Genomic DNA, 15,866 nt, shown 5'->3' with positions numbered 1-15,866 from the left:
GGTGTAGTTTTGCTGTGTGGGAATGTAAGCAGCCATGTTGTGAACGAATAACAAAGTTGTTGGCTTGGGAAAAAAAAGGAGTCGGTTCTTAATCGCGTGAAAAAGTTGTTTGTCATTCAAATTTCAGTTCCGTGTCAGTTTTGCATCACTCGGTGTTCCATTGGCGACGCTGGACACTGTAAACCAATCACAGCAGACTAGACCATCTGACCAATCAGATCAGAGTATGCTGACAGAAAGGAGGGGATTAGAAAATTTGAAAAATGAATCACAAATCATTTGAGAGTCAGTCAAGATGTAAGGTAATAATAACTGCCTATAATTAGAAAATAAATGTGGTTTTACACCTTGTTGTGTGTCTGCTTGCTGTTAGACACTCCATAAACCAAAGTAGGACCTTAAAAATCATGCAATATTTACTCTTAAATAAAAAAAATAGTTTTTGATGCTAATATAGTTTTTGTTCTTGTTTGCGAGCAGGTCTTTGGATATTAGGCAAGGCTGCATTTGATTTTCAGACTTCCTTTTTTAGAGAATATGGTTTAAATTAGGTTTGTTTAAACAAATTGGCATTGGGTAAGAAAAACAAATTACTGTAAAACTTAAGATATCGCTTCTATAAACAACTCTGTTTGCAATTTTCTGTCTCAAGTAGGCTAAATCTATTTAGATGTTCCTGGTAAAAAACACTGCTTGAAAAATTATTGGTTTTGTGTGAAGCTGTCTGTGCGTGTGTGGAGCTATAGGGGGTTGATGAGTCTCCACGCTCACTGTTCAGACATCTCGTGATGAGAGCGATGGCCTAATGCTTTGATTGACAGCTGTCTGTCATCTCTAGAGGGAGATGTCAGTCAACCAGACCTCCCTCTATTCTTTGCAGACTGAATAAATACGCTTTTGCTTGCAAGACTGCTCTGCTTTTACATATTGAGAGCGGATTTTGTTTCTTTCTGATTTAGTCTAACTTTGGTGCACTTCTCATGAACTCTGAAATCAGCTTAGTGTTGTGTCTGTGCTGTCAGGCGGTTTGACGCTGTCTGTAGCTTACAGCAGTGTTGGGGCTTTGAGTCTGGAAAATGAAGCCTTACCTTCCTGTCAACCCCGTCTCTCACTGGATGTTTTTCCTCTTTTTAATTTAGTCTTGTGTTGAAACATTGAGCGTTTCTATTTTTCTTGGCTTACATCCTCATGTTTGTTTCTGGGGAGGAAGTTCCCAAAGGCGTTTCAATCATTATAACCCACTTTTTAAGTTTCTGTCACCTCTAAGGAGGTGATTATAATATTTTTTCTAGCTTTGGCTTGGCTATGGTGCAGACCAAAAACGCACAGCCACCTGAATGTTAAATATTTTGCCTATCCCAGTGCAGTTTGCAAAGAAACTAAAACAGTAAGTCAGTCATTTGCAACATTGCTGTTTGTCTGAGCAGTCCGACGTGTCAACTTATTGTGATTTTGGGCTGAATTACCTGTTTGTGCAAAAATAAAAGACAAGTCCTGGACAAGTGTTTGGGATACATCTTGAAATTCCTTAAGATTTGATTTTGGCACAAAAATTCCTCACCTTTAAGAAAGGTCATAAATCTAAGCGAAGGAAATTGGATTTCTTTAGTGATATAGTGTAGAGTTCTATGGGAAATGCCAATGGCAAATCTTATTTCCTCATTAGCCTTTTTCTCGCCCTCTCCCTGCGCTTTCTTTTTATGTACTACTCCTTCACTTTCTTTTCCAATCCTCTTTTCTCATTTATCTTTCCTTCCTCCCCGTTCACTGTTTTTCATTTTCTCCACGCTTCCTTGTTCTCTCTCTTCCTCCTCCGCTGCCACCCTCTTTTACGTCCCTTCCCGCTTCCTTTCATCCTCGCTCTTTCCGTCCCAGGTGTGCGTAGGGTGTTGTAATAGCATTCTTTAGATGGAAATGTATATGTCTTGCAGGCATCAGTCTATCTCACCCTCCCAGCAGGCCGGCAGAAACCCTTTCTTCCTTTCCCTCCCTTCATTCTACCCTTCCTTCTCTCCCCACGATAATATAAATGATAATATGAATGATAATAGCAAGTCTATCAGCCTGCCCAGCTGGTGAAGCATCCTGGGTAATGTGTCGGTCCATTCGTAGGTTTATTTTAAATCGTTTTTATTTATTTCTTTCTCGTAGCGGGGGATGTGTGTGCATGTGTGGGATGTGCTGTTGTGCATATGCATCTATTTCAAGGTGTGTAGAATAATAGTCGGTGGAAAGATCTACAAAAAATGGCAAAACTGTTTAACCAACGAACCGCGACCAGTATGGAATTTTAGGACATATTCATCAAAGTAAAATCAGCGAATGTTAAAGGTGACAGATATGCAATGTAATGTACATAACTATGTCTTCAGAGCTTACATAATGAAGCGTTACGTTTTTATTCCCTTAGAATGAACTTTTTATATCTACACACAATGCGGGTCCTCTTGCATGGAACTCGCCATGTTGTTTCTACAGTAGCCCTAAACAGACAAACTGCTCTACAGAGCGTTTCGTAAATGCGTTATCTCCTTTTACAAAGAAACGAGAACGTGACGACACGTCAGTCACCATAGTGGGAGGGGTGAGGAGTGAGCCGTTGCAACCTCACTGCTAGATGCCGCTAAATATCATTCACTGGAACTTTGAAGAAAATATCACTGCTCATCTTTAGTATGAGAAGTCATGTAGTATCTAGCAAACTGAATGCACACACGTATCTTAAGTTTTACCCACACTCACTTGTGCCCTAACTGCAAGGTCAACTTTAACCTGAAGGCATCTCATATGTTCAGCCAGACTGCAGTGATATTGAGGTGTATGCGTGTGTGTTATTGTGTGTACAGTATGTTTGTGTGTTATCATGCATGACTTCACTATGTTGTCACGTTCCTTCTGCCATTGCTGAGGGCAAGATCACATTTCACCCTGCCAGAGTAAAGCAAACACCACAGAAAAATCCAAGTGTCCCTCGCTTTCCCTCCCTGCATTGCTCTCTGTTTCTTTCTGTTTGGCCGAGAGGCACATAGCCGTCTGCAGCGTATCACTGCATGTTGTCAGAAAACATGGCTAACTAGCCATAAGAAAACACGCTCTCTCTCCTCTCTTACAAACACAGAAGACGTTTAAGTGGATGTACATGCTTAACAAAAGCAGCACGATTAGCAGGATGTCGTCATGTGCCAAAAACTGCAGAGCCAATCAATGGAATTCTCCAAACAATAAAGAGATGACTGAGGTTAAAAGAGAGAGAGACTTCCACACTAATTCACAGGATGACGTCCTGAGGGAGCAGAGCTTGCCTGCCTGCACACTCTGATAGCGCACCGCTTCTTGCCAATAGTAGTTTCCAAAACACCCCTGCTGAATGCATCCTCGGCTCTGCCACTGCAAGGCACACAGGAGGCATGCTGGCTCTGTCTATAGGGCATATACTCTCTGCTCAACAAAGATATACGGGAATGTCTCACTCGGGCAAACAGTAACATTGATCGCTGTTGTAATGGGTAATGAGAAGTTGATTTATTTTATCTAGATTTTTTTTGTGATATGGAAAGAGTTTTCGGATGCTGACAATGTTTGAGCTTTAAGGGGATAGTTCAACCCAAAATGTAAATTCTGACATCATTTACTCACCCTCGTGTAATTTCAAACCTTTATGACTTAATTGTTTTGCAAAACACACAAGAATATATTTTGAAGAATATTAGGAACCGAAAAACCGTTGGTCCCCATTGACTTGCACTGGTTTTGTGTCCATACAGTAGAAGTCAATGGGGACAGACGTTTTTTATGATCAGCATTCTGCAAAATATCTTCTTTTGTGTTTTTCAGAAAAAAGAAAGCCATACAGGTTTTATATAACACGGGGGTGAGTAAATGATGACAAAAGTTTCAATTTGGTGTGAACTTTCATTTAAGTGCTAAGAGGACATGTCTGAATATACTCTTAAAACCTTTTTAAATCTAAATGCCCCATAAAAAAGACCACATTTTTATAACAACTTTACTGCATTTAAATTCAAGCCATTCCATTTTTTGATAGGATAATGCTAGTTTGTTGTAAACAAGTTTATTGATACTTAGAGTATCTTACATGTACTGTAGGTCCAATATTTGTCAGTGAATGTATTGAAAGGCTGTGGCAATTCTAACTGTTGATCTAAATACGCACAGATCGGTTTTATGACCTGGTGGACAAATCGACTGGTCCGGTTCAAAAAAATAATAATGTGAACATCCCTTATAAAAATCTGTGTTTGTGTGTGTGTGTGAGAGAACATGTTACATGTATTGCAACATCTTAACCTTCCTTCCAGAGGTCAGTTCAATAACACGATTCAGAACATCCTAACCTCCAGTTTAGCGCCTGCAGTGAGCTACTGTAAGCAATTTAGGCCGGCTCTCATTTCCTCCCACTCGGTGGGGCGAGTGCATACGTGTATCTATGTGGTGCGGGTGATGTTAAGTATGTTTGCAGGTGCATTTGGACACGGAGTTGTAGTTTGGAGCTCGATACATAATTCATTAAACACATCTTAAGAAACAACAGCCTGGAGTAAGAGAGAAGCTTTGCTTACACTCAATAACCGTAATTCACAAACTAGTGTTTTGACTTTTGTGTGGCTCTTATGGTTATAAATCCACTTATTCTTTAGGTTGAAGGTCTCCGTCCACATTGAATGTGAGATTTATAATGCCATTTAAACTGGGAACATAAATCCCGGATTTATGAATTAGATGTTGGATTTTGAAAAAAGATAAATAAGAGTTGATGCAGTTATAACAGCTTTTCCAACACTGAACCTCTGTGTACTAACGCGGTCAATAAAAGTAGCAAAAAGGTACAAATAAAATGAAATAAAGTTCACACGTCTGGCAAGGATTGAATTGTCTGTTTGGAGTCTAGTCGTAAAGCTGACACTATGGACGAGCCTCGTGCGCGGCGTGTCACAGTTGAGTTGTCCATGATGTATAATGAGCAGTGTAGCTGTCACTTAGTTTGAGATCAAAGCATTTCTTCCTGAGATATTTTAGTTTTAGTTCACACACTGTCTCGTGGGATGTCTGAAAATAAAGGAGCAGCGTGCCTATTGGTTGTGAGAACAGACTGAATGACAATAACCCAAGTGCTTTTGTTTTTAAGGCTTAACGTAGACGAAGCCCAAATTACAGATTTATTACAGTTTCATGGCATCCGGGGAGGCTTGACTGGAAATGTGTGTTTTAGGATTTCTTTTCTAACATTTTCGCATGTTGGTTGATGTATGATCAAGGAAAGGTTGGTGTCTTATTCGTTCATTGCTTATTCTGTGTAGTGATGGAGCTGTCAGTTCTTGATAGTGGATTTTGAGTGGCAGCTCTCAGCTGTTCTGTCGTTGTTAATCATCTCTTAATCAGGACACAACACATTGGAACTACACACACACACACACACACACACACACAATATACTGTATATCTCAGTCTGTGTGTATTTGCAAAACAACAAGAAACAGAAATTACAAGTGTTCATCTCTTTTGAGGGAGCAAACACACAGATCTGAAATGATGTATATTTACATTCAGGGTATAACAAATCCACATTTGTATGTAAAACATTTAACTATTAATTAATTCACTATTAAATCATTATTAATAGCCTTATATTAAACAATTAAAACAAATCAAATCTTTTGATTGACAATAATCATATTCAGAACATAATTTCTTTAATGGATTCTTTTATATTTTTACTGGAAAGAAATATATGATAGTGAAAACCTCCGCTAAAAACATGCCTTTATTATTTCATGATGAATACTGTCATTTACAGTGTTTATTTTGAAATGGGCAGTTGAAACATTGTATAACCAAACATTATGTATTAATACATAATATGAACAAATGCAAACACTTCTGACAAGAGAACGTCTTTATCGGATCTTTAACACGTCTCGCACAGGCTCATGCAGCTGACAGACAATTCTCACAGCTTTCCTTAATTATTTACAGCTCTCTCTCTCTCACTCTCTCTCTCTCTCTCTCTCTCTCTCTCTCTCTCTAGCACCCTCTCAGGTGAGCGAGCTGCGGGCAGAGAAGGTTGAACAGCGCAGCGTGACTCTGGTTTGGAGGGAACCCATCGCATATACCAACAGCAGTCGCACAGAGTACGAGATCAAATACTATGAGAAGGTACAGTTGCATCGCCTGTCCTATGCAAAAGCACAGAGGTCTGTTAACCTGCGTTTGTGTACAACCGCAGTAAACCGCGATTCATTTTTCATGCTAGTCGGCTCCAGTATATATATACTGCAAACAATGCAATGTTTCTGTAAAGAAATAATGCTGTAAGAGCAGTAAGTTTATTTATAAGCCTGTTGTTGGACTGTTTATATCTAATAAAAAGCCAACCTGAATGTTAACAATTTAGATAGTGTTCTATTATCCGATTAAAATCATGAACATATAAAACAAATGATTTGATATAGACAATAATCACTGTATTCAGAACCTAAACAAGAAATAAACTGTACTTTTACTATACCATAATATGCAAAGACAAAATATGTTAGTTTGTGCGGAAACCAGACCAGCCTGTTTGTCCACCCAATGGTAGACTGAAAAAGTGTTTGGGAACCTTCATGCACTCATTGACCATTTGTAGATGTTAATTTCCTCATCAACCATTATGGACATGTTGGCATGTTTTGTCAGGACCAGAAAGACCAGAGTTATTCCACGGTAAAGACGGCCGCCACCAGAATCAGTGTCAACAACCTGAAACCGGGCACAACTTACGTCTTCCTCATCCGCACCTGTTCCAGTCCAGCTTTGTCCTCTCTCTCCTCATCACCTCTTTCTTCATCCTCATCTCCCTCTTCTCCATCTGCTGCTTCATCCTCCAGCCCCGTGGTGGCTGTGTCACCCCCTCCGCTCGACTACGGGGCGTACAGCACACCGCTGGAGCTGCAGACGCTAGGAGAATGTGAGTAACTTCTTAGCTTTGTCATTCGCGTAGTGTCATGTTTTCTAGTTAATGAGTGTAAACATAAGATATAAAGTGAACGCCAGGTTCGTAGTAAATAGAGGTTTATGCTTGAAGCAAAACAAAGAACAGGTGTGATTGATGTGTGAACTTCTCTCTCTTTCTTTAGATTATATTAGGGCACACTACATTTTCACTTTATGACACGATGAGTTTTAAGTGCAAAAGCTTGCTGGCATGTTTAATTTAAGAGCATTCATTCATATTGGATGAACACAATGGAAGGAACTGCACATGTAACCTCGTCCTTTTCCTGTGAAGTGCACTAACAAGTATTTAAACAGGTTGTGCAGAACAAAGCTGCTACGCTCGGTGCCCGGTCGAAAACCTTTTGGCCCGAATGAATCTGGTTTCAGAATCTCTTTAGTGTTGCTTTGCACAGTACTTTAATTCCTTGCTTAGGGTTTTCCTGTTCCTTCAAATGTGAAATGCTTTGCCGGGCTCACAATGTATCTTTGACTTGGGCTTTTGAGAAAGTTTTTCACTTTTGAGTGTTTTGTGCTGTATTTGAGGAGTAACTGTGTCTCTGTAGATGTAGATGAAGCGTTTTGTTGTATGTGAGTAGACTTTGCAGTAAGAATTGAGTTTCTTTGGCTCCAGATCTGCTTACTTTTCTCATCCACACGAAGAACAGCCTTATATTTCTTCTACATAACGGAAATATAAAAATAACAGCATTTTGAAAATATGACATTAAACTGTGATATTATTTCAATCGTACTATTCACTAACGCATAACTGTTGACAGCAGTTTGAACTTTCCATTTCACAGTCGAAGTGTTTCATTTAGTAGCCAAAAATGACCGTCTCCCCCCATCCAGATGTATGAAATGGACACATTTTGGAGGAAAGCCCTAACATTCCCATTAAGACCTTATCAAAATTAATCAAGAAAAGTCAAAAAATCAATCCTCTTGTCATGCTCCAGTCCTTTTAAAGCAGATATAATGGCTTGTGCCCTCATGAATACTAACTGTACCTTTTGTTTGTCTTTGGATACGCGTTTTTCTTTAGTGGCGCTGGCTTCCAGCGAACAGAGTCCTGTGGTGATCATCGTGGTGGTCTCCGTCGCTGCTCTCATCATGCTGCTCACTCTTGGAGTTGGACTGCTCATCTGGAGAAGGTACTGCCAATGTTTCCGGTGCAACACAAAACTTCAGATATGCAATCAAAGTTTTTTCTCCTATAAAATATAAACAGTAATGGTCTGTGACCAATAGCTTCAGAAAGGACCAAACGGCATTGAAGAAAAACTATTTTTGCTCATTTGTGGGTATTCTGTCGTGGCCTGCTCATGACCGATTTGTTTTTGGGTGAACTGTTTCTCTAACTAAAATATGATTTGGTTGCACATTCAGTTTCCCTGCAATGATGGTCTTCCTTTTGCTCTATCGAGCGCCTCCGTATAACTGCTGTGTGACAGGCGCATTGGTGAAAGCCTTTTTCTACTTCCTTGGTCTGCAAAATCATCCATCAGAATAAATCACAACAGATTTGGTTAAGTCAGTCTCTTATACACACACACCCAAACTCATCTCTCATCGCTCCAGTGTGTGTGAAACCTCATTCCACTTTCAGAGATGCACAATGCCGTTGTTAGTATATATGACGGGCAGCCCAATAACTCAATCCAATTTCACTGCGATCTTGCGACATGTGCATATGTCACGCGCGTGTTTGTAAAGGCTACGTTTCCCAGATGGGGATAAAGATAGACATGCCACCTGCTCCAGTGTTGTTACCTGTCAGAATCCTGCTCACGTGTACTGTGGTGCATCAGTTAGCGCATGTGCTTTAGGATGTTGTGCTTATGCTGGTGACGAAGGCTCGAGTTTGACCTGCGACATTCAGATTCAATTCCCCCTCACTTTCTAATAATTTCAAATTAGGTTTTTAATGAATAAGCATAGCCACCCGAGCATCTATGAATTATTTTTATTTGTGGTCAACCAGACTGTCTCTTCCTGTTCAAGTAGATGGTTTTTGGACAGCATAAGGTGCAATGTGGACCAGTGTTATGCCATACACACACACATACACAGGTGTGTCATGCTCTAATGGATCTCCATGCAGCTGTGATGTCGAGGGAGCGAACGGCAGATAGGAAACACACACTCCTACAGCTCTCCATTAATCAGACTGATGAGAATGGATTATATTGAGCTGCTGTGAAATGGTTCTCATTCATTCTAAACCATACGCGAGGCAGCGCCGGCCCAGACTCTGTCAATCACACACACAAGCTTTAATATGCAACCACAAACTTTATCATCAGTCCACACATCAACACAGAATCCGTCTCCGAGCCGAATTGATTTTTTGGCTCCTCTGATGAAGCGATTTCTATTGATGAATTGCACGTGTGGCTTATTAGAGACACTGGCATACATCAGGTGTGAAATTGGATTGGACAAACAGAGAAAATGGCTGATGCTTCAGTTATGGAATAAATACGAGTCAAGATTTCTGTGTGAAAACAATGTTACGTTCAAATGTAATTGGGTAGTTGACAGACTAATATGCAAATTTGTCCTATTGTGTGATGGCAAACATTTTGAAAAAACGAAATATAAATATAAACATGTACGATTTATTGGTCAACTACCCGAATATAAATGGACACATTTTCAAAAACACAGATCTTAATTCGTCTCTTCACATGTCATGTATTCTCTTAAAGGGATAGTTCATCCAAAAAGAAAATTCTGTCATCATTTGCTCACCCTCTTGTCATTTCGAGCATGTATGACTTTCTTCTGCAGAACACAAAATATATTTTAAAAATGTTGGCAACCAACGGTACCATTCAACATTCTTCAAAATAACTTATTTTGGCTTCTGCACAAAAAAGAAAGTCATAAAGGTTTGAAATGACACAAGGGGGAGTAAATGATGACGGAATCTTCTATCACTTCTACGCTTGTGAAGACATTTTTCTGTCCGATTTGGTCTTAAAAGGAATTATATTGTAGGTCTGTTTCATTCCAAAGCCCCTCAAAATCTGTGTCCTTTTCCACGCCTGTTCAGGGAATAACATCACATTTATTATTAATAACACTCAATTACTGACACATACACACACAGTAAGCAGATTATCTGTATGTATGGATGGCCTCTTGTGGATATTTAATACATCTAGGTCTCCACTCACTTTGTCTGGAGTCAGGGAGGGGAGTCTAGTTGTGTTTGGAATTAAACAATAACCGTGCGTGTAGTGCATATTTCTCAATGTTGTTTATATAACATTTGCAAATCGTGTAGCTAATTTAAAATGTTATGATGCAGTCATACGTTGCTTTTTGTTCATTAGACAATGTTAGTTATCATGTTATTGTTGTTATGCAAGTGTGTGCAGTCATTTAAAAAAAAACTATTTTTTGAGAAAATGATATATTACTGGTTCATCCATAAAGTAAGTATGTTGTCAACTATGTTGCATTGTTGGATACAGTAATAATTTTAGCTTTTATTGTTAATACTTCTAATATAAGACTCAAATATATGTTTTTAAGAACAACAAAGAATAAAACGTTTTTTTATGTGCACAGTGTATATGGAAAACACTTTCAGATGTATTGGGTCAGGGTTCTCATGTCATCCAAACACCCTCAAGCCTTCAAAATTATTTTTCTTTCTTTTGAATTCAATGTCAAGTTTTTTAAATGTTTTTTCCCAGCGCCCAGGGTTTTATTTCTGAATCAGCTGAGATTTTACATACACCTACACACACACAATAACACTGTAAAAGTGTGTGGTAATTGGTCTCCGCTCCTCTGCGTTCTTTCTCCTGCACGGATCCGTCACACCTTTCAATTCCCCGACCTTCACTCGACCCCTTATCTTTCACTCTCTCTACTTCTTTATTGAGGCAGACAGTCATAATAGCTCCTACCAAGTTATAAGATGCTCTCATGTTGTATGTGTCTTTGGTTTCAAGGGATCTTTGTTTGAGTTGTATTACTTAAAAGCTTAGAAAGTAAGTGAGAAGTTAGTCTGCGTCACGAGAAGTGATGTCATCAGATCCCATTTTGATCAAAAGCACTCCGGGCCATCTAGTGTACTTCCTGTGATGTCAAAGCCCATGTGACTACATCCTCTCTAGGAGGAAGATTTTTTCTCAGGCCCTTCCTTCCTCTCTTCCCCTAGTGGCTTCTCCAGACCCTCCAACGTAGCTCCTACACGCGTGGTGCTGCTCTCTACCTCCTTCTCTACTGTTCCTCCTCCTCTCCCTCCCTCCACGCAGCTGTTTCCAAGGTACAGGCATGCCTGCGTATCTCTGCAACCCTCTATCTCCCGCTGCCGAGTCCCTCCCCATCTTCTCGCTCGTCTTTCCCTGCCACTGTTGCCTAACAGAGCGCTCAAACCCGAGACCCAGGAGACACAGAATGTGTGTGCGCCTGCATGTCCCTCTCTGCCCTGTCATCTTTGTAGTAGTCAGTCAGTCGATGCCTGTGCTCATCGCCTCTTTAGAGTAGATTGTGGATGTTCTGATCGCTCTAATGAGATGCCTGCCAACACACACGCGCACACACTGAAGTCAAGTCTGACTTTTATTTAGTGAGTTAGTCCTTTCCTTCTTAGTGCTGCATATGCTCCGGCAAATATCCTGGAGTGTACGAAACTTCAACATCCTTTTGAGCGATTCTACTGTGTGTGTGCTTGTGTGTGTGTCTGTAATCCCTCCCATGGTGCATGCCTTCCCCGGTGTCTCTATGACACGCTAATCCACAACATAAAATCTTCCAAATACCATCAGATCCCACAGAAGACCAATTCTTCTCGCACTGCCGTTACAGATACAGGGCAGCGGTTAACCATCACACTACTCCATTTCCCTACCGTGAACTACAGATCTGAGCTAAAACCTCATATCTGCTCAGAACCCTGAGACCCCTAGAGTACCTGGAAATGCATATGGTACTGTAAATAGAGTAGCACACATGCATTGGCCCGTGTAAAAGCCTTTGCTCATCTCATGACAGCCCTCATAACCTCTGTAAAGTTGCATTAAGCAACATTGAAAATCATTTTGGGTTATTTATCTGTAATTTACTGAATGGGCTTTGTTGGGTGAAATTTAAAATCGGTATTACAAGTCAGAAACTATTATATTTTCTATACTATTATAGACGATGCCATCATCCCGCATGTGCCTGGCTTTAAGTTATCTTCCAGTCTGTGTTTGTTGATCCGTCCGGCAAGTGGCTAATAATATAACTATAACTATTTACATTTCAATTAATTTATATGAATATTAATAATAATGATAATTGTATTAAATAAACAATTTGCTGAATTTTATTGTATATTGATTTTATTTAAAAAAACTATTTGTTAAATGGGTCGTGTAACTTAAGTTTAGCCTAGTAACGTTTCTTCTACTGGTATTCCAAAATAATACTGGCTAGTCATACTTTTAACTTGTTAGCTAATGTAATTAGTTGTTATTTATTTTGCTTGTTATCAGAAATAATCTTCAGAGATTCTATTCTTTGTGGATGTGTACCGGAAGTTAAGTTCGGGCCACAAAAGCATGTATGTGCAGTAACGGATGTTTATGTTGTTGCCGCCTATATGTAGAAAGTGCAAAATTACATTCAAAATAGAAGTTTTGTGATTTTTGGGCATTCTGGGAGTTTTATGTTGTACATTATGGTCCTTACAAATCTTTGAAAAATTTATGTTTTAAAATGTGAGCTTATTGTATATAAACTTTTATTGAAAATATGTAAAAATATATAATATTAACAGTTTTTGCCTCAATAAACACCTACTGTGTTGCTTATTGAAAGTTAGATAGTCGGTTTAAGGATGTAGAATGTTGTCATGCAGAATATGTGCTTTATAAGTACTAATGAACAGCCGATATGCTAATAATAGGGATGCTAATAAGCAACTAGTTAAAAGTGAGAATTGGTCCAGAATAAGTGTTAAACAATATATATATATATATATATATATAATTTTCATGTTTTAAGCATTTTCAGACCATGTTAATTTTGTTTAGAGCAGCAGTGTTGACTTGTTCATAAATCATTTTAATGAGATTTGTCACTTTAAAGCCGAAATCTGTAAATTCTGTTGTTAAAATGACAAAATGTAATTATTGGCTTCATAAAAAATGTCAGTGTTCATAAAAAAGTTGATAAAAACGTCAGTGTTTAAAACTGTCTCTATTCGCGAGAGTAAGCACATTAACATTTAGACATTTATCCGATTTTTTGTGTGAAACAACTTGGGATATGCTGTACCAAAAATGAAAATTCTGTCATCATTTAGTCACCCTCAAGTTGTCCAAACCTGTGTACATTTTATTGTTTATCTGAACACAACAAAAGATGTTAGAACAATGTTAGCAACTGACAATTCATTGACAAATTATATACAGGTTTATATGATTTTTTCGTTCTGTTGAACACAAAAGATATTTTGAGGAATATAAGAAAGCACCTTTGACTACCATTACAATTTTTTCTACCATGGTAGACAATGATGCCCCATGAACTGTCAGCTGCTAACATTCTTCCAAATATCTTTCTTTGTGTACAACCGAACAAATACATTTTTTACCTTTAAGTAGCAGAAAGATGACAGATTACTGCTTTAAGTGCTGTTTCCCTACAGCTGGTAGTGATTTGTATTTTCCTCAAAGGTGTTTTCTGGTGGTTTGTTTTTCATGAACGGTCCTTTGTGTGTGTTTTTCCTCACAGACAGTGTGGCTACAGTAAGGCCAGTCAGGAGGGAGACGATGAGCTTTACTTCCAGTGTGAGTATATCTACGTGTTTCCGCACACATATGTGCATCGATTCCACAAATCGATCTGACTGTGGGCTTTATTTCAGAAGGCAGTAATGAACATGGCCCGTCACAGGCAGAGAGATTAGGATGGAGGGAAAGGGAAAAAACCAATCCAGAATAGTGATCAGTGAAAAAAGAGAGATTAAAGAAGTTTAAAGAGGCAGTGCATTAACGTCTAAATCCGTATGCGTGCCTTAACACAAGCCGGCCTAATGCTGCCTGCCAGCCATTAGCACGCTTCAGACGTCTTCTGTGATGATGAGAAAGAGGGAAGAATGGGGAAGTGCCAGCCAACTCTAGTCCAGTCTAGTTCCGTTTCCTCTCTCTACCCGACAGTTTCCTGTGTCGCCTACATCATCTCTGTGACAATTTATTTTATTGAAATACAACGTTTAGTGTTCAGTACATCTTTCTTTTTTGCCATTTTGCCTCAAACCTCTCTGAGCTCGGGTCAGATGTCAGCAGTGTTAACATTAATATGCATGTGTGCATATGTGCTCGCATATGATGTGTGTGTGTTTGCCAGAGCAGCAGTAGGTTTTGTGAGTAATGAGCGTCTGTGCGGAGCCGTCGTGCTGCTGAGGCATTAAATCTGCTCAAACAATGAACACTGATGACACGCACACACATCACGTCTAACTTATTTACAGTGTATCCATATGTGAATGCAGTCCGACAGATGCTGAGACCTACATTCGCTCGTCTTCATTAACTCACTGCGATCGTGATCTATTGCATTTAACATGCAAATGCATTTGCCATGCACATTATGCCAGAATAGACACTATATCACACGGAGGCAAAGACTGCAATGAAGATCCATGGAAGATCTGTTTATATCTTTCACTTTTCTGATGAGGATAAATACTAGATTTTTTTGTCATATTCCTGAACAAATGGTTGTGATGCATATCTTCTGTTTCTGTAAAGAACTCCCACAAAAATGAAATTGTAATCTCAAGTGTCCAAGGAAGCAGGCCCTTTTCAGGGAACCGTCATCGTAGTACTGACATGTAAGACACAATAAAGTATTTTGTAAGGCTTTGTTTATTGAGATACGTTTTCAATATTTATATAGATCATAAAGTAAAATAATATAAAAATATATGCGCAAATAAGATGAAAGTACAATATATAGAATAAATTATATTAACGCCATTGTCAAGATAAGTAAGTAAATATTAATACAGATTATGAAGTAAATCATATTATAAATAAATGAGCAAACAAGATGCAAGTAGAATATATAGAGTAAATTGCATTAGGCAAATGAGGAATATATGAATAATAAAATATGAGGAATGCTGAAGACAGATAGTAATTAGTAAAATACAACAAGATTGTGTGTTTTTTTTGTTTCTGAGTTTGACGAATTTGGTTCCAAAATGAGATAACTAAAATTCTTGTTTTTTATTTTGCAGTCCAATTAATATAAATCACCATAATAAAAATACAGCTAACTAATGCAATAAAATGTGTTCGCATAATAAGAAACATAATGAAATGTCATTTTGGAACCAAACTCTTCAAATAATGTTCATTGTTCTGCTCTCTTGGCATAAATCAGACCCACATTCACACAGAAAACAAAGCATTTATCACAGGTTATCACTTTACTTTCCAGCAGCAAAACTGCAATTAAAAATAATGAGAACAATATAAATATAGAGTTTAACTTTCGCTTTTTACAGGGGAAATGATTCTGTCACACAGAAATTGTACTTGCAAAATAAATCCTACCAGCATCATCTCAGATTATGAGCAGTAATTCCTTCCTCTATTTATTTTCTCTCTCTCTCTCTTTCTCGCTCTCTCTCTCTCTCTCTCTCTCTCTCTCTCTCTCTATCTCTATCTCTCTCTTTCTATCTCTCTCTCTCTCTCTCTCTTTCTTTCTCTGGGCTCCGTTCTTTGGTGAGCCATTGTGCGGGATGTCTGTCTCCCACCACCCCTTATTTTACAAATTTGTTCTTCCATCTGTTACACAACTTGCTTCTGATAGCACACCCTATTTTCTTTCAATTTCTTGTTTTACTGGCGTGT

At 38.7% G+C, this 15,866-nt stretch overlaps 1 protein-coding gene across 1 annotated transcript in view; it reads left to right on the top strand.

Moving 5' to 3' along the window:
* epha10 (EPH receptor A10) overlaps positions 1-15,866 on the top strand; it is a 94,305-nt gene that overhangs the window by 69,152 nt on the left and 9,287 nt on the right. The window contains exons 6-9 of the mRNA XM_079484327.1: positions 6,047-6,174; positions 6,697-6,967; positions 8,042-8,150; positions 13,738-13,793. Of these exons, the coding sequence (XP_079340453.1) occupies positions 6,047-6,174; positions 6,697-6,967; positions 8,042-8,150; positions 13,738-13,793 (564 nt within the window). The remainder of the gene's footprint in view (positions 1-6,046; positions 6,175-6,696; positions 6,968-8,041; positions 8,151-13,737; positions 13,794-15,866) is intronic.

The sequence above is a fragment of the Barbatula barbatula genome, assembly GCF_947034865.1.
Source record: "Barbatula barbatula genome assembly, chromosome: 21".
Lineage (NCBI taxonomy): Eukaryota > Metazoa > Chordata > Actinopteri > Cypriniformes > Nemacheilidae > Barbatula > Barbatula barbatula.
Note: the sequence above shows the minus strand (reverse complement) of the source record. Positions and strands in the feature narration are given on the sequence as shown.